Genomic DNA, 18,516 nt, shown 5'->3' on the forward strand with positions numbered 1-18,516 from the left:
GAGAGGGTTGAAAGGAAGTTCACGGAAATGATTCAGGGATTGAAACGGTTATCAAACCAGGGGCGTTTCGAGTAGATACCGTAAGAAGTAGATTTCGAGAGAAGTTTCCCTCCGGTGGGACAGTCTAAGGCCAGTGGGCGCACATAAAATAGCGGGACGTCCTTTTATAATGCAGATTAGGAGAATTTATTTCGCCTTACTGGGATGGACCTATGGAATCTGTTGCCACAGCAGACTGTGAAAGTTAACGTTTGATGTTTAAGGCAAAGGTTGAGAGAATCTTGATCAGTCAGGTCATGTAGGGATACAGGGAGACGGCGGGAGATCGGGGCTGAGAGGGAAATGGATCGGCCATCATGAAATGGCGGAGCAGACCCGATGGGCCAAAGAGCTTAATTCTGCCTCTCTATCCTATGATCGTATTTGAAGTTCCTGTGTTGCTGAGTGTCAGCATCTCAGAGGATCTACATTGGGCATGTAAACACGAAGAAAGTGTCTTCATCGGCAGGCATCCAAGATTCGGAACCTCCATTTCAAGGAGTGTAGTTAGCTGTCATTTTCCCTTTAAGGCTCCGACTGCCAATTATTGCCTGGCAGCAGTTAAAGAGCTCGTGCTGTATTAGCATTTCCAACGCTGCAGATTGTGATCTAATCTTTGATTTCTGTCACCGTCGTCTTGTTCATTTCTACTCTGAGTCTGAGTGTATTCCAGACCATAATCTACACTTCCCTTCACCGTCACCCATAGCTCTCTCATTACAGAAGGTGTTGCAACGTCAGGAAATTGAGAAGATTTTGCCTTTTACTGAATACCAGGAAATGTTTACAGATGGACGTTGGGAGCATTCAGACTTGTAGCATCGCCGTCTGGTGTGGAGGCTGCGGGGATATGGCCGAAACCCAGAGGAGTGAGTTATGGTGGGAGGGAGGGAAGGTTGAGACTTTATTCCCTCGACAGTAGTTGTAAATTTACAGAGTTGCATAAACCTCGCAAGGGACAGAGTCACCGGAGGGTGCAGAGGAATGGAGACTCAACCAGCGTCAAAGGCACCACCTTCCTCAGCATCGAGGACATCTTCAAGATGCGATGCCTCGAGAAGGGGGCATCCATCAGCGAGGCCCCTCACCCCGGGACAAGCACTCTGCTCAATACCACCATCGGGCAGGAGGTAGAGAAGCCTGAACACTCAACGCTTCGGAAACACCTCCTTGCCCTCCAGCACCACGTTTTCCAACGGATGTGCACCACCTCCAAATTTTTCAGGTTTTTATTTTATTTATTTTTTTGCAATTTACATTGATTCTACATCTTTGCGCCGGATCGATGCTGCAAAATAACAAATTCCAGGTTATATAAGTTTCAGATAATAATTGAAATAGCGATTCCGCTGGAAAACATCCGGTAGGGTGGACAAGACACTTGGCACGCTGGTCTTCACCAGTCACACTGAGTACAGGAGTCGGGAGGTCACGTTGCCGTGGTACAAGATGTCGGTGAGGCCGCCCTGCTTTAGGAAAAATGCAAGTGAACTGGATATATTGTACAGGGAGTTCTACGGGGATATTGCCTGAACTCGGAGGACTGAGTTATGGTGGGAGGGAGGGAAGGTTGGGACTTTCTTCCCTGGAGCGGAGTTATAACCTTACAGAGTTCCATAAACACGAGAGGGGCACAGACAGAGGGAATGAGCACAGACCTTCACCCAGGGTTGGGTTATCGAGAACCAGGCGGCACAGGATTGTGGTGAGAGTGAGTGGAAAACAGAAAGAGAGTGAGAGATCAGGGAGACCGAGGGTTTAGATTAAACAGGAAGTGGAGGTAGAGAGTTCCTGAGGAGGGAAAGGGAGAGAGGTGAAAGAAGAGTCCAGAGGGAGCAGAGAAAGTGCGGGCGGAGAAAGTTCCAGGGAATAAGGGGAGCTGAGGGGTAGAGGGAGCGGGGAAGAGCGGGACGGGGGGAATGGCGAGAACGAAGGGGATAGACGGCGAGAGGGGTTTGTCGGTGTCTGGTGCGGAGAATATGATGGCGACAAGAGGAGGAGATGGAGTAGGAGGGAGGGGCAGAGAGGGTGGGGAGGGAATTTGACAGGATTTAGGAGTGAGAGTGAAGGGGAGAGAAGGAGAAAATGGGGGTAGTCACTTGATTCATGTCGACTCCACTGGCTGTTGACAGAGATCCTGGATCTTTTCAGGAACATCCGGGAACAAAGTTGCCGACCTCTCGCAGATGAAACTCCAATTACCATCACAAGGGTTACTCCTTACGCACTGACTGCAGACGGGCGATTCAGAGGACCCCTTGTACAGGAGACTGTGGCCCACATTCCTATCCAGGAGTGTTAAACAATTCCATCAGAGAAAAAAAACAAAACAGCTGCAGTAGAGAACCCGAGCGGAGACCGCCCCCAAGCAAATCCCATTATTTCGATCTCTCCAAATTGCCTGTGTGAGTCCCCAAAATCATCCCACTCAACCACTCTCTCCCCAGAGCTCCGTACCGGTACCCAGAAAATACCACGGTCCCAATGTCTCCCCACAATCCTGAGTCAGTTCCCTAACTAATTGTACTGACCAAATGTCTCCCCACAATCCTGAGTCAATTTCCTAACTAATCGTACTGACCCAATGTCTCCCCACAATCCTGAGTCAGTTCCCTAACTAATCGTACTAACCCAATGTCTCCCCACAATCCTGAGTCAGTTCCCTAACTAATCGTACTGACCCGATGTTTCCCCACAGCCCCGTATCCTCCAAACTAATCCCACCGAACCGCTTTCTCACCACAGTCCCCTTTCGATTCCCAAACTCATCCCACTCAACCACTCTCTCCCCACATCCCCGGGCCGGTACCCAGAAAAATACCACGGTCCCAATGTCTCCCCACAATCCTGCGTCAGTTCCCTAACTAATTGTACTGACCCGATGTATCCCCACAGCCCCGTAGCCCCCAAACTAAACCCACCGAACCGCTTTCTCACCACAGTCCCCTTTCAGTCCCCCTACGAATCGAACAGGCCCACCCTCCCCCCCGATCTATTTCAGTCCCCGAACAAACCCCACGGTCCCATCGTTTCCCCACAGACCTATGGCTGTCCCGAAATGAATCCCACTGTTCCACACTCTTTCCTCAGCCCTGTGTGGTTCCAGGTTCATCTCGTTGCCCCATCCTCTACCCAGACCTTCGTGTCTGTCTCCCGACATATCCCACTACACCGCGCTCTCCCCATCGCCTCTGGTACGCCTCCAGACTTATACCACTGGCACCCTCTCCCCCATATCCTTGCCTCAGTTCGCAAACTAATTCCGTTAACCCCACTGTGTGCCACCGCCCTGCATCGGTCTCCAAACTACTCCAGTTGTCCTACTCTCACCCCACAGATCCGTGTCGTTCACTAAACTATTCCCACTGTTGCTCCATTCATCAAAGCCCGGAACTATCTCCAAAATGATCCCACTGCACCGCGCTGTAATCACTCACATGGGTCAGGGCCAAAATAATCTCTGTCACTGATCACTCCCCACTACCCCTGGCAGTTTCCGAAATATTCCCACTGCAGTGTCCTTCCCCTACAGACACGGGTCGGCCCCAAAATGTTCCCATTGTACCACGCTAACCCCTACCAACGTACAGTCTACAAACAATTCTCAATGCCCCTCCCTTTTACGACAAAACTACTTCAGTCCGTAAACTAATCCCATTTTCTCCCGTCAGGACTACGTCAATAACCAATTTTCACCCCACAGATTAGTGATAATCTCACCCGTTTTCGCATTTTTCAATCCAGAATCCAGAGTCGTTGTCCAGAAGATTGTGGGATACAAAGAGCTGGGAAGGTAAATTTACTTGATTAATGCCAAGAAATGAAAACGATCTACGTACCTTCTCTCTATTGATTATAACCGGAATCTGTGATGGGACGGTGTGGAGGGAGATTCCCTCTGTGTCTGACCCCGTGAGTGTGTGATGGTACGGTGTGGAGGGAGATTCACTTTGTGTCTGACTCGGGGAGTGTGAGATGGGACGGTGGGGAGGGAGATACACTCTGTGCCTGATCCCAGGAGTGTGTGTTGGGGCGGTGGGGAGGGAGATTCACTCTGTGTCGGATCCCTCGAGTGTGTAATGATTCCTGTGTTACTGTGGGAGCTTCTCGTACTGTGACACATACCGCTTCATCCCTTGAATTGATTTCCAGCAGCCTTGAATAACGGTTTGAACATTCTTGAATCGCTTTTTGGAAAGATGTTTCTATCGTGGATACGTAATAACTCCGGTCTTTATTTGTGACCCAGTTCTTGGAACACGTTTGCTCTGAAAATCAGGGACAAAGAACAGTGACACAAAGAGTGAAACTCCCTTCACACTTCCCCATCACACACACCGGGGATCGCACACAGAGCGAAATTCCCTCCACGCAGCCCCATCACGCGCACTGAAGTCAGGCGCAGAGTGAATATCCCTCCGCAACGTCCCATCGTAAATTAACAAGGATCAGACACAGTGAGGTTCCCTCCACACCATCCATCACACACTCCTGGGGTCAAGTCACAGAGTGAATAGAACATAGAATAGTACAGCACAGTAGAGGCCCTGTGGCCCACAATGTTGTGCCGACACTTATACCCCGCCTCTCATATAACCCCCCCACCCCACCTTAATTTCCTCCATGTACCTGTCGGATAGTCTCTTAAATTCCATTAGTGTATCTGTCTCCACCACTAACTCAGGCAGTGCATTCCACGCACCAACAGCTCTCTGAGAGTAAAACCTTCCTCTAATATCTTCCTTGAACTTCCCTCCCCTTACCTTAAAGCCATGTCCTCTTGTGTTGAGCAGTGGTGCCCTGGGGAAGTGGCGCTGGCTACCCACTCTATTTATTCCACTTAATATCTTGTATACCTCTATCATTTCTCCTCTCCAGGCATGCGTCACCGTTCCATGTGTCAGACACACACACGACCACAAACTCTCACCCACCCCCATTCCCGCCCTAGCTTCTCATCACACGCACACTGTGTCAAACACAGAGTCGCATCATACATATACGGGGTGAGACACAGATTTAAGATCCCTGCACCGTCCTATCACACACTAACATGGCCAGACGCAGATTGAATCTCTCCCTCCACGGACCCATCACACACTCCAGGCGTCAGACGTGGAGTGAAGCTCCGTGCACACTGCTTTTTATAAACGCCAGAGGTCAGACGTGGAGAGAAGCTCCGTGCACACTGCCTTTTATACACTCCGGCGGTCAGATGTGGAGTGAGGCTCCGTGCACACTGCCTTTTATAGACGCCCGGGGTCAGACGTGGAGTGAAGCTCCATGCACAATGCCTTTTATAAACGCCCGGGGTCAGACGTGGAGTGAAGTTCCATGCACACTGACTTTTATAAACGCCCGGGGTCAGACGTGGAGTGAAGCTCCATGCACACTGCCTTTTATAAACGCCCGGGGTCAGACGTGGAGTGAAGCTCCGTGCACATTGCCTTTTATAAACGCCCGGGGTCAGACGTGAAGTGAAGCTCCGTGCACACTGCCTTTTATAAACGCCCGGGGTCAGCCGTGGAGTGAAGCTCCGTGCACACTGCCTTTTATAAACGCCCGGGGTCAGACGTGGAGTGAAGCTCCGTGCACACTGCCTTTTATAAACGCCCGGGGTCAGACGTGGAGTGAAGCTCCATGCACACTGCCTTTTATAAACGCCCGGGGTCAGACGTGGAGTGAAGCTCCGTGCACACTGCCTTTTATAAACGCCCGGGGTCAGACGTGGAGTGAAGCTCCATGCACACTGACTTTTATAAACGCCCGGGGTCAGACGTGGAGTGAAGCTCCGTGCACATTGCCTTTTATAAACGCCCGGGGTCAGACGTGGAGTGAAGCTCCGTGCACACTGCCTTTTATAAACACCCGGGGTCAGACGTGGAATGAAGCTCCGTGCACACTGCCTTTTATAAACGCCCGGGGTCAGACGTGGAGTGAAGCTTCCATCTGCAATATCCCATCAAACACTCTCGGAGTCAGACACAGACACTCATTCCAGCGGTCAGACGTGGTGAAATTTCCTGCACACCGCCCTGTCACACTCTTCCGGGGTCAGATTCTGAGTGCTACTCCTTGCACACCGCCCCTCACACACGCCCGGGGTCAGACACAGAGTAAAGCTCCCTCAGCACCGCCCCTCACACACTCCCGGGGTCATACACAGAGGAAAACTCCCTCAACACCGTCCCTCACAAACTCCCGGGGTCAGACAACAGAATTTAGATCCTCTACAAAGACCAATCACACACAGCTTGATCAGGCACAATGTGAATCTCTCTCTCCACGGCCCCATCACACACTCGCCGGGTCAAACACAGAGTGAATCACCCTCCATACCATCTCTTCCCACCTCCCAATATCAAGCACAGAGTGACGCTTTCTCTCTCTATGCCTTCCCTGTGATGAGGAGTGGGTGAAAGAGGGGGATGATGCCTCACCTCTTCTGCTGGTCAACAATTCACAGAACTGGTGACGGAGATAGCTGTGCATTTGTTTAAGGTCGGACAGATTAGAGTTGAGCGTAGAAAGCTTGGATTGAAGGGTTGAGTTTAACTCATGGTAGTTACGGTGGTAGGTTTCCTTAGACTGACGAATCTGTGATACTGAGAGAGATGGTAAAGGAAGTTTAGCGTTTGAAGTGACACGTGAGTCAGCGTCACGCTACCGAACGGGTCACGGAGATTATAACCATGTAACAATATAACAATTACAGCACGGAAACAGGCTATCTCGGCCCTTCTAGTCCGTTCCCAACGCTTACTCACACCTATTTCCACCGCACTGCACTCAGCCCATAACCCTCCATTCCTTTCCTGTCCACATACCTATCCAATTTTACTTTAAATGACAATACCGAACATGCCTCTACCACTTCTACTGGAAGCTCATTCCACACAGCAACCAGTCGCTGAGTAAAAAAAAAAAATTCGTGTTACCCCTTAACTTTTGCCCCCTAAGTCTCAACTCATGTCCTCTTGTTTGAATCTCCCCTACTCTCAATGGAAAAAAAAAACTATCCACGTCAACTCTGTCTATCCCCCTCATAATTTTAAATACCTCTATCAAGTCCCCCCTCAACCTTATACGCTCCAAAGAATGAAGACCTAACTTGTTCAGCCTTTCCCTGTAACTCAGGTGCTGAAACCCAGGTAACAATCTAGTAAATCTTCTCTATACTCTCTCTATTTTGTTGACATATTTCCTATAATTCGGTGACCAGAACAGTACACAATACTCCAAATTTGGCCTCACCAATGACTTGTACAATTTTAACATTACACCCCAACTCCTATACTGAATGCTCTGATTTTTAAAGGCCAGCATACCAAAAGCTTTCTTCACCACCCTATGCACATGAGCTTCCACCTTCAGGGAGCTATGCACCATTATTATTTTGTTGTGTCAGTGTCACGGTGAAGGGTGTCACAGTGAAGGAGGTGCTGATGGCACAGTGAGAGGCGCCGGCGCCACCTTGAGTGGCGTGTCTGTGTCACACTAGGGTGTATATCAATGTCCCGGTGAAGATGTTGATGTTACAATGGGGGTCTGCGTCAGTATCATGCTGGACATGTCCGATTTGCTGTGAGGGACGTGTCTGTGTCACACTAGGGTGTATATCAATGTCCCGATGAAGATGTTGATGTTACAATGGGGGTCTGCGTCAGTATCATGCTGGACATGTCCGATTTGCTGTGAGGGACGTGTCTGTGTCACACTAGGGTGTGTATCAATGTCCCTGTGAAGATGTTGTTGATGTTACAATGGGGGTCTGCGTCAGTATTAGGCTGGATGTCCGATTTGCTGTGAGGGACGTGTCTGTGTCACACTAGGGTGTATATCAATGTCCCGGTGAAGATGCTGATGTTACAATGGGGGTCTGCGTCAGTATCATGCTGGACATGTCCGATTTGCTGTGAGGGGCGTGTGAGGAAACTGTGAGGAGATTCTGTGCCCCGGCGAGAGGTGTGCCGGATCCCAATGAACTGTATCTCGATGTCAAGTCGAGGAAAATGTCTGTGTGGGGGGCTTGTGGTGTCACCGTGGGTGGAGTATCTGTGTCATGGTGTGTGGTGTGCTGGTCTCATAGAGCGGGGTATGTCTGTGTCACGGTGAGAGACATGTCATGGCCACGGTGGGTGTGAGAGGGTCACGGTGAGGTGTGTGTCCGTGTCACAGAGTGTACTATGTCGGTGTCATTGTGAATTTAGGTGTCGGTATCATGTTAAGGGGTTTGCCTGTGTCAGGGTGAGGTGTGGGGAATTGCCTGAGCGAGCGGTGCATCGGTTTTTATGCTGAGGAGCGATACTGTCTCTGAGTCTTTTTCACGATGCGGTGCGGAGCGGATCACGCTGAGGAGCGTGAAGGTGTCACGGTGTCTCAGTGTCACGGTGAATAGCGTGTCGGTGTCACTGTGAGGTTTGTGTCGGTGTCGCTTGAGGGATTTATCAGTGACACGTTCAGGGGCATGTCGATGTTACAGCGAGGGGCACGTTGCGGTCAGTGTAACAGCCATGTGTGTGTGTGTGTGTGTGTGACGGCGATGGTCGTGTCAGTGTCGCGGTTAGGAGTGTATTTGTGTCTCGTTGAACGTCATGACCCTGACAGCGTTGTTGATGTTATAGTGAATGGCGTTTCAGGACGAGTCTTGATTTTGTTATGGTAAATGCCGTGCTTTTATCACGGTTAACAATTCATTCCACTCTCTTTATTTATGGTCTGACTCCAGCGGGAGACCATTCCACTCACCATGGATCGAGAGACCGGCCACTATCACGAGGAAGACGCCTATAACTAGGCAGAGTAGGCAGATCTGACGGAACGGTTCATTTCCGATCTTCACTTTCGGCTGCTGTTCATGCGCAGCTGTGGAGAGACCACAAGACCATGAGAGCATAAGATATGGTAGCAGAAGTAGGCCATTCGGTTATTCAATTCTGCCCCGCCATTCAATCATGGGCTGAACAAATCCTTCCGTCATCCCCACTCCCGCTGCATACTGCAAATACCCTTCGATATCCCGGCTAATCAAGAAACTATCGATCTCTGCCTTAAATGCACCAAATGATTTGGCCTCCACAGCCGCTTGTGGCAACAAATTCCACAGCTTTACCAGTCTCTGACTAACACGTAATTTAGCCGCATCTCTGTTCTAAATGGACCATCTTCAATCCTGAAGTCGTGACCTCTTGTCCTAGACTCCCTTATAATGGGAAATAACTTACTATATCTAATCTGTTCAGGCCTTTTAACAATCGGAAAGTTTCTGTGAGATCCCCCCCCCCTCAGTCTCCTGAACTCCAGGGAATACAGCCCAAAAGCTCCAGATGTTCCTCATACAGTAACCCTCTCATTCCTGGAACCATTCTGGTGAATCTTCCCTGAAACCTCTCCAATGTCAGCACATCCATAAGGAGCCCCAAACCGCAGAGAATACTCCAAGTGTGGTCTCCGAGTGCCTCAACATCACATCCCTGTTCTTGTATTCTGTACCTCTAGAAATCAATGGCAACATTGCACTCGCCTTCTCCACCCCCGACTCAAACTGGAGAATGACCTTCAGGGTATCCAAGTCCCTTTGCACTTCTGCATTGGAATTTTCTGTCCATCTAAACAATAGTCCGCCCGTTCATTTCTCCCACTAATGTGTGTACGTATACATTTTCCCAACGTTGTACCTCAATTAGGGTAAGATACCCTCGGGTCTTTTATAGAAACATGGATAGATACCCCACACAGAAATAGGGTCTTTCAAGAGACTTCTGGACAGGTACATGCAACTTTGAAAAATAGAGGGCGAACGGGAAATCTAGTAATTTCTATTGTAGGGACATGTTCGGCACAACTTTGTGGGCCGAAGGAACTGTGCTGTGCTGTAGGTTTTACATGTTGGCTGACGGTGTCCTGTGTTGTTCCACAGTGTCTTGTTGTGACCGATTATTCTTCTATTATGTAAAAGACTAGGATGCTTGAATTAATACGCCTGTTGCTGTTTGCAGACGACGTGAAGATTGCTGGAGGACAGGGAGCTTTGAGGAATGAAGGAGTCTGTAGGAGGACGGGGAGCTTTGAGAAATGAAGGAGTCTGTAGGAGGACGGGGAGCTTTGAGGAATGAAGGAGTCTGTAGGAGGACAGGGAGCTTTGAGGAATGAAGGAGTCTGTAGGAGGACGGGGAGCTTTGAGGAATGAAGGAGTCTGTAGGAGGACGGGGAGCTTTGAGGAATGAAGGAGTCTGTAGGAGGACAGAGAGCTTTGAGGAATGAAGGAGTCTGTAGGAGGACGGGGAGCTTTGAGGAATGAAGGAGTCTGTAGGAGGACAGGGAGCTTTGAGGAATTGAAGGAGTCTGTAGGAGGACAGGGAGCTTTGAGGAATGAAGGAGTCTGTAGGAGGACGGGGAGCTTTGAGGAATGAAGGAGTCTGTAGGAGGACGGGGAGCTTTGAGGAATGAAGGAGTCTGTAGGAGGACGGGGAGCTTTGAGGAATGAAGGAGTCTGTAGGAGGAGGGGGAGCTTTGAGGAATGAAGGAGTCTGTAGGAGGACAGGGAGCTTTGAGGAATGAAGGAGTCTGTAGGAGGACAGGGAGCTTTGAGGAATGAAGGAGTCTGTAGGAGGACGGGGAGCTTTGAGGAATGAAGGAGTCTGTAGGAGGACGGGGAGCTTTGAGGAATGAAGGAGTCTGTAGGAGGACAGGGAGCTTTGAGGAATGAAGGAGTCTGTAGGAGGACGGGGAGCTTTGAGGAATGAAGGAGTCTGTAGGAGGACGGGAGTCACAGGTCGACAGGCTGGTGAAGAAGATGTTCGACACGTTTGCCTTTATCAGTCAGGACACTGAGTACGGGAGTCGGGAGGTCACATCCCAGTTGTACAAGACGTCGGCGAGGAGGCACTCGGATTTCGATGCTCAGTCTTGGTTCGCCCTGCTTGCGGAAAGATGTAACTGAGCTGGAAAGAGTGCAGAGGGAGATTTACCAGGATGTTGCCCGAGCTCGAGGGACTGAGTTATGAAGTGATGTCGGGCAGTTCAGGACTTGATTCCTTGGATCCTAGGAGTGACCTCACAGAGGGGCTTTGTTCGTTGGAGTGTACGGGTGACCTCACAGAGGGGCTTTGTTCGTTGGAGCGTACGGGTGACCTTACAGAGGTGTACAAAACCATGTGGGTCACATCAGCTAAGTCACGGACCAGAGCGTACACGGCGAAGGTGAGAGAGGAAAGAAATTTAATTGGGCACCCAAGTAACTAATTTTTGTACCCAAATGGTGGTCGGTATGTGGAACGAGATGCTAGGAAAGTGGATGAAGGAGAGAAATTTGCAGCATTTACAAAAACACACACAGGTCTGCATATAACGTATGATCTGTCCACAGTGACGTCATAATTGTGAACTCTGACCTGTTTGGGCATTGGTTGGCAGCTCACGGGGTCCCGCGGCAATGGGAGGAGCCTGATCCTCATCGATGACGGGCTCGTCGTTCGGAAAGTTCACCTCTGCGTAGGTGGAGCTCAGTCCGCCTGGAACCCAAAGCGAGGGAGGAATAGAGAGAAGGTAATAGAAAGAGGAGTGAGGACAGAGAGAGGGGGCGGAGAAAGGCGAAAGGAGAGTAGGGGAAGTGTGGGTTAAGTAAAAGGGGGAAGGATGAGAGTCAGGGATAAAGAATGTGAGGGAACGGGGAACACGGGGGGGGGAGAGAGGATGATAGATGGATAGAGAAGAGGAGACAGTGGTGAGCAGAGAGGCAATGAGCGGGAATATAGGAGAGAGAGAATTGGAATGAGAATATTTAGCGGAGACGGAAAGAGTGGCAGAGGAAGAGAGAGCGGAGGTAGAGGGTAAGAGTGAGGGGAGGGAGAGGGACGAGAGAAAGCAAAGAGAGCAGAGGGAGGTAGGAGAGTGAGTGTAGAAGAAAAGTGGGATACCGAGAGGGTAAGGAACAGAGGATTAGAAAGAGAGATTGTGAGAGAGGGGAAAAGGAGAAGGGACAGATAGAGAGAAGAGGTTGCGGAGCGGGAGATGCGGAAAATGGGGCGAAGGGGAGTGAACAGTTTGACAGGGGGGCGGAGATAGCCGGAGGTGAGAGAATGAGCATTGAATGAGGGAAAGAGTGCGAAGGAGAGTGCGAGGCTGAGGAAGGGAGAAAGGGGGAGTGTGAAAGAGGTGCGAGTTTGGAGAGTTGGGCAAGTGAGGTAAGGGGAGAGAGGTTGAAATTGGGGAGAAGGGGAATAGGTTGGAAGAGGAGAGGGGGAAGGGCATGGGGAGAGATCCCGATAGAGAGAGATATAGGTATTTTTGATAGATGTGCGAAATTAGAGTGAGTGAGCAGAGAGAGGGGCAAGGGAGGGAAGTGGGTGAAAGAGCTGGAAAAGATGGAGAAGTTGAGAGGGGAATGAAAGATGTGTGCGGGGGAGGGTGTTGGAAGGCAGATGAGAGGAGAAAAGGGAGTGGAATAAGGGAGAGAAAGCGCGGAAAGGAGGAGAGAGAGAGGGAGACGGAGAGATCAGAGAGAAAAAGGTGGTTCGAAAGTTGAGAGATTCGTTCAAATTTTCTACAGCGCTGCCTCCTTTCCGCTTCGTCCATGACCCTCCCTCATCACCACCCCTCCAATGCTGTTTCGTTTTTATCGACCCTCCCACAGAGGTCCCTCCTCACCGAGTCCTCCCACGGAGTGCCCTCCGCTCCGTGCTCCCCACCGTGCTCCCTCCTCAATGTCCTTTACCCCTCAGCGACCACTCCCACAGCAAATCCTCCTCACCGAATTCCACGCCTCACCCACCACTCTACACCTCCCAGAGAATCCCCTCCTTAGCGCCCCCTCCCACAACACTGCCTCCTCACCCCATCCCACAGGGCTCTGTCCAGACAACCCCTCACGAAGGCACCATCCACACCAAACACCGCCCCCCAGTTCCAATGTGCTGAATGCTCACCGTACGTCCAAGTGCACCCCTTCCACACCGACCCTCCCACAGAGCTCCCTCATCATGGTTTATATCACGATAAGAGAGAAGGTGATAGAAGGAGGAGTGAGGGCAGAGAGAGGGAGCACGAAAAGGGGAAAGGAGAGTAGGGAAAGTATGGGTTAAGTAAAGGGGGAAGATGAGAGGCAGGGAGAAAGAATGTGAGGGAACGGGGAACACGGGGGGAGAGAGGATGATAGATGGATAGAGAGGGGGAGACAGTGGTGAGCGATAGAGGTAATGAGCGGGAAAATAGAAGAGAGAGAATTGGAATGAGAATGGTTAGGGGAGACGGAGAGACGGAGGCAGAGGAAGAGAGAGCGGAGGTAGAGGGTAAGAGTGAGGGGATGGAGAGGGACGATAGAGAGCAAAGAGAGCAGAGGGAGATAGGAGAGTGAGGTTAGAGTAAAAGTGGGATACCGAGAGGGTAAGGAACAGAGGAAGAAAAAGAGAGATTGTGAGAGAGGGGAAAAGGGGAATGCAAAGATAGAGAGAAGAGGTTGCGGAGCGGGAGATAAGCGGAAAATGGGGCGAAGTGGACTGAACAGTTTGAGAGGTGGGCGGACATAGCCGGAGGTGAGAGAATGAGCATTGAATGAGGGAAAGAGTGCGAAGGAGAGTGCGAGGGTGAGGAAGGGAGATAGGGGGAGTGTGATAGACGGGCGAGTTTGGAGAGTTGGGCAAGTGAGGGAAGGGGAGTGAGGTTGAAATTAGGGAGAAGGGGAATAGGTTGGAAGAGGAGAGGGAAAAGGGCATGAGGAGATATCCCGATATAGAGAGATATAGGGATTTTCGATAGTTGTGCGAAATTAGAGTGAGTGGGCAGAGAGAGGGGCAAGGGAGGGAAGTGGGAGAAAGAGGTGGAAAAGATGGAGAGGTTGAGAGTGGATTAAATGATGTGTGGGGGGAGGGTGGTGGAAGGCAGAGGAGAGGAGAAAAAGGAGGGGAAGAAGGGAGGGAAATCGCGGAAAGGAGGAGAGAGAGAGGGAGACAGAGAGATCAGAGGAGAGAGAAAGGTGGTTCGCAAGTTGAGAGATTCGTTCAAATTTTCTACAGCGCTGCCTCCTTTCCGCTTCGTCCATGACCCTCCCTCATCACCACCCCTCCAATGCTGTTTCCTTTTTATCGACCCTCCCACAGAGGTCCCTCCTCTCCGAGCCCTCCCACGGCGTTCCCTTCGCTCCGTGCTCCCCACCGTGCTCCCTCCTCAATGTCCTTTACCCCTCAGCGACCACTCCCACAGCAAATCCTCCTCACCGAATTCGACGCCACACCCACCACTACACGCCTCCCAGAGAATCCCCTCCTCAGCGCCCCCTCCCACAACACTGCCTCCTCACCCCATCGCACAGGGCTCTGTCCACATATCCCCTCACGAAGGCACCCTCCACACCGACCCTCCCACAGCACTGCCTCCTCAACCCATCCCACAGGGCTCTGTCCACACATCCCCTCACGATGCACCCTCCACACCGACCCTCCCACAGCACTGCCTCCTCACCCCATCCCACAGGGCTCTGTCCACACATCCCCTCACGATGCACCCTCCACACCGACCCTCCCACAGCACTGCCTCCTCACCCCATCCCACAGGGCTCTGTCCACACATCCCCTCACGAAGGCACCCTCCACACCGACCCTCCCACAGAGCTCCCTCCTCACCCCATCCCACAGGGCTCTGTCCACACATCCCCTCACGATGCACCTTCCACACCGACCCTCCCACAGAGCTCCCTCATCATGGTCTATATCACGCGTTCCCTCTGACGTATTCTGCAGCAGCGGATTATCGGGGTCAACTGTACGTTTGCCCTGAGATCCCTCGAAAGGAATCGACACGTCACCTAAACACAGTCAAACCAACAAAGATGAAACTGACCTCCATCTCTCCGGACCCGGCGCGCCGAGGTGGCCGTGATATTCAGTTGCGCGTACGATACATCCGGTTCAGCTGGAGACAGAGCATCTGAGGGTGAGAATCTAGGAGAGGCTTCCTCCTCACCGTCACACCACACATTCCCGGGGTCAGACGCAGAGTGAATCTCCCTCCACACCTTCACACAACACACTCACGGTTGAGGCACAGAGAGAAACCCTCTCCACACAGTCCTATCACACATTTCTTAGACAGAAACACAGTGCAGCTCGCTCCACACTGTCCCTTCACAGATCCCGGGTCAGTGACTGGGAGGCATGTAAACCACACCGCCATCTAGCGTTTGGGTAGTGAATTGCAGAGCGACGCAGACATACCAAGGCACAGATATAAATGCTCACAACGGCGCAGGCCACTTGCAAAGGCTACGCCTTAGGCTACTACGCAGAGTATAAATCAGCCGTAAAACTCCCTTCACAGCGACTCGTCATGAGCTCCTGGGGTCAGACACCGAGTAAAGCGCCCTCAGCACCGACCGACCACTCCACATCCCCGGGGTCAGCCATGGAGAGTAGCTCCGTCCACGCTATATTATCTCATATTCCCGGGGTTAGAGACAGCGGTAACCTCTCTCCCTCTCTCTGCACTACTCACCTCCCAAAGGAGCTTGTGGGTCCGTTCCTGTGAGCCGCATGTTCGCGTAGGTCTCGCTCTCGTCCATCCTGTCGAGTCTCTGAACTCCTGAAAGGGATGGGACCTTCGGGACCGGAAACCCGGAGTGGGACACCGTAGTCCACTAACACCTGATGAACAGCCGAAAAAGAGAGGGACAGAGATGAGAGAGGAAGTGCGGGGAGGAGAGAGATTGTGTGTGTGAGAGAGGGTGGTTGAGTGAGATGAGAGCGGCGGGGGCGGGTTTATGAGAAATAGAGGGAGGAGAGAGATCTGGAGAGTGACTGGCCAAAGGACACACCCCAGCACGCACTCGACTTCCTTGTCCTCTATCTTCCCTGAACGCACGGCATTCTCTCTCTCTGTCTCTGTCTCTCTCTCTCTCTCTGTCTCTCTCTCTCTGTCTCTCTCTCTCTCTCGCCCTCTCTCTCTCTCTCAATCCATCTCGCTCTCATTCTCCCGCTCCCACCTTCCTGCTTTTATCACTCTCTCCTTTCCTTCTTCCCTTCCTTTCTCTCTCCCATTCCCCTTTTCTCTTCTAATCCCACTCGCTCTCCTTCCACATATCCCACTACACTTTCCCCTTCCGACTTTTCGAGGGTGGGGTAGGGTTTTGTGTTTCTTAACTCGGCACACGTGCCGTCTCTCACCTTCTCCTATTCCCCCAATACCCACCCTCCTCACCCGTTCACTCCGTCTGCCTTTTTCATTTCTCGTTCCCTTCCCTCCACACCCTCTTTCGCTTCCCCTTCCCACCCCCACACATTTCCTCTTTCCCTCTCCCCTACTGGTCCCTCCCTCCCCTCTTCCCTCACCACCCGCCCTCCGTATCCCTCAACTCGCACCCTCAGCCCTCACCCGCTCCTTCTCTCCCTCTCACAATTCCTCCCTTACCCACCATCTCCTTACCTCTGGCCGCTCCAGAAGTCTTGACTCATGTGTCTGCCTCGGAGACGGCGCGTCTGTGTCTGTGTGTGTCTGATAGCTGTTGTGTTGCAGAGGGAAGAGGAAGGAAGGAGAGGCGAGGAGTGGGCGGGTCCGGGTTGGTGACATTGAACACACGACAAGAACCAAATAATCGGCCTATCTACACAGAACTGTGGAGAGGCTCAGAAACGAGAGACCGATATCGAGTAGAAAATGACGTAAGACCAGGCGTCAAAACTCCCCAATCCTCCTGAAGAATCCCGTGAATAGAGAGAGGGAGATTTGTAGAGGAGGGGCCGGGTTGTCGCCAGAGATCTGGAGGGCTGTTGGTGATGGAGCGGTAGAAGCAAACAGAGAGTTGTGTCGTGGAGGTCGGGAATGAGGCAGAAGGGTGCAGTGGAGCAAAGGGGTGACTGAGTTAGGAGGAGTTTAGGCGAGGTAGGCTGTGACGGAGATGGCAGAGGAGTCAGGAGCTCATGGAGATGATCAGTGGTGAAAGAGAGGGCTGGGATGACTGGACACCTCGTCTTCTGTCATCTCTGTTTCAGGCACAACGTCAGAACGTCCTTCAGGTGTGTGAACCCTCTCAAGGTGTCAGTCCTCTATGATGTCCTCAATAGGGATCTGCAGACCTCGGTCAACCATCAGACTGGATCTAAATGGAGAGAAAACTGAAATATCTTTGATTTGGGAGACCTCGTGCATGACTCCTTTAAGGTTATGTTTTAGATTGAATTGGCGGCGAAGAAGGCGATTGTGATGATATCATACATTTCGGGTCGTCCAGAATATATAAATAAGTTTGAGATATTGAGACTTTATAAGACACTGGTGGGGCCTCATTCGGAGCGTTGTTGGCGGTTTCCAGACCCTGATCGAGGAAAGGATGTGTTTACATCGGAGACGGTTCAAAGGCGGTTCACAAGAATGATTCCGGGATTGAATGGCTTGTCATATGGGGAACATTTCATGGCTCTGAGCCTGAACTCACTGTAACTCAGAGGGATAGGACGTGAATGAAGGCCGTCCCTCTATTCTGAGGCTGTACCTTCTGGTCTTTGACTCTCCCAGCGCACGGCAAATCCACTACACATCCACTCTAGCAAAACCTTTCACCATTCGAGAGGTTTCAATGAGGTCACCCCTCATCCTTCTGAATTCCATTGAATACCGACCCAGAGCCACCATACGCTCTTCATATGACAATCCTTTACATCCCGGGATAATTTCTGTGCACCCCCTTTAAAACCCTCTCCAGTTTCCGCACAGCCTTGGTAAAATAAGCGGCCCAGGTCTGGTCTCAATACTGCCCGTGACGCCTCAGCATTGCTTTATGAGTTCAGAACGTGAAATCCTTGCGTTAAATTTCCCTGGAAATAAATGCTCACGTGGCATTGGACTTCCTGATCACAGACTCAACATGCAAATTAACCTTCAGGGAATCCTCACAAGGTCTCCCAAGTCCCTGTCAGTGTCAGCCTCCGTTTGTATTTTCCCTATTTTGTACAGTTACAGAATTGTCTACGTTTTCATTTCTTCTGCCAACATGCGTGGCCTTTTATTTCCCAACACTGTATTCATCTGCCATTTCTTTGACCATTCTCCTAATTTGTCCGATTCCATCTGTAGACTCTCTACCTCCTTATAACTGCCTGCCCCTCCATTTATCTTCCTGTAGTTTGCAATCTTTGCAACAAAGCCATCAATTCTATTATCCAAATGATTGACACTGAATGTGCAAAGTATCAACACAAAACCCAGTGGAACAGGATGAGTCACCGGCAGTCAATCAGATAAAAAAAACGTTTCCCTTTATTCCCACACTTCGCCCCCTGCCAAATAGCCACAGCTTTATACATGCTTGAATTTTCACTCCAATACCATGAGCTCGTAGCTTGTTAATCAGCCTCATGTGTAGCACCTTTTCAAAGGCCTTCTGACAATCCAAAGAACACGACATTAAACGATTCTCCTTTGCGGATCTGCATGTTATTTCATCAAAAATCACAGCAGATTTATCAGGCAGCTTTTCCCCTCAAAGAAACT

At 51.0% G+C, this 18,516-nt stretch overlaps 1 protein-coding gene across 1 annotated transcript; it reads right to left on the reverse strand.

The window, feature by feature from the left end:
• Positions 1-1,400: 1,400 nt before the first annotated feature.
• Positions 1,401-14,737, reverse strand: LOC140720722 (uncharacterized). Its single transcript, XM_073035553.1, has 8 exons — positions 14,701-14,737; positions 11,433-11,552; positions 8,788-8,904; positions 6,480-6,644; positions 4,165-4,307; positions 3,760-3,824; positions 2,139-2,324; positions 1,401-1,505 (listed from the first exon to the last, which is right to left on the reverse strand). Exons 1-7 carry the CDS (start codon positions 14,735-14,737, stop codon positions 2,144-2,146), a joined length of 828 nt encoding a protein of 275 aa, XP_072891654.1. The 3' UTR covers positions 1,401-1,505; positions 2,139-2,143.
• Positions 14,738-18,516: the final 3,779 nt, after the last annotated feature.

Source organism: Hemitrygon akajei, unplaced genomic scaffold (assembly GCF_048418815.1).
Source record: "Hemitrygon akajei unplaced genomic scaffold, sHemAka1.3 Scf000046, whole genome shotgun sequence".
Taxonomy (NCBI): Eukaryota; Metazoa; Chordata; class Chondrichthyes; order Myliobatiformes; family Dasyatidae; genus Hemitrygon; species Hemitrygon akajei.

Coding starts and splice junctions, on each gene's coding strand:
- LOC140720722 (XM_073035553.1), bottom strand. CDS start 14,737: ATGATGAGGGAGCTCTGTGGGAGGGTCGGTGTGGAAG. Junction 11,553..14,700: donor TGGGAGGGTCGGTGTGGAAG/GTGCATCGTGAG, acceptor TTTGGGTTCCAG/GCGGACTGAGCTCCACCTAC. Junction 4,308..6,479: donor ATTGTTGACCAGCAGAAGAG/GTGAGGCATCAT, acceptor CCTGATTTTCAG/AGCAAACGTGTTCCAAGAAC.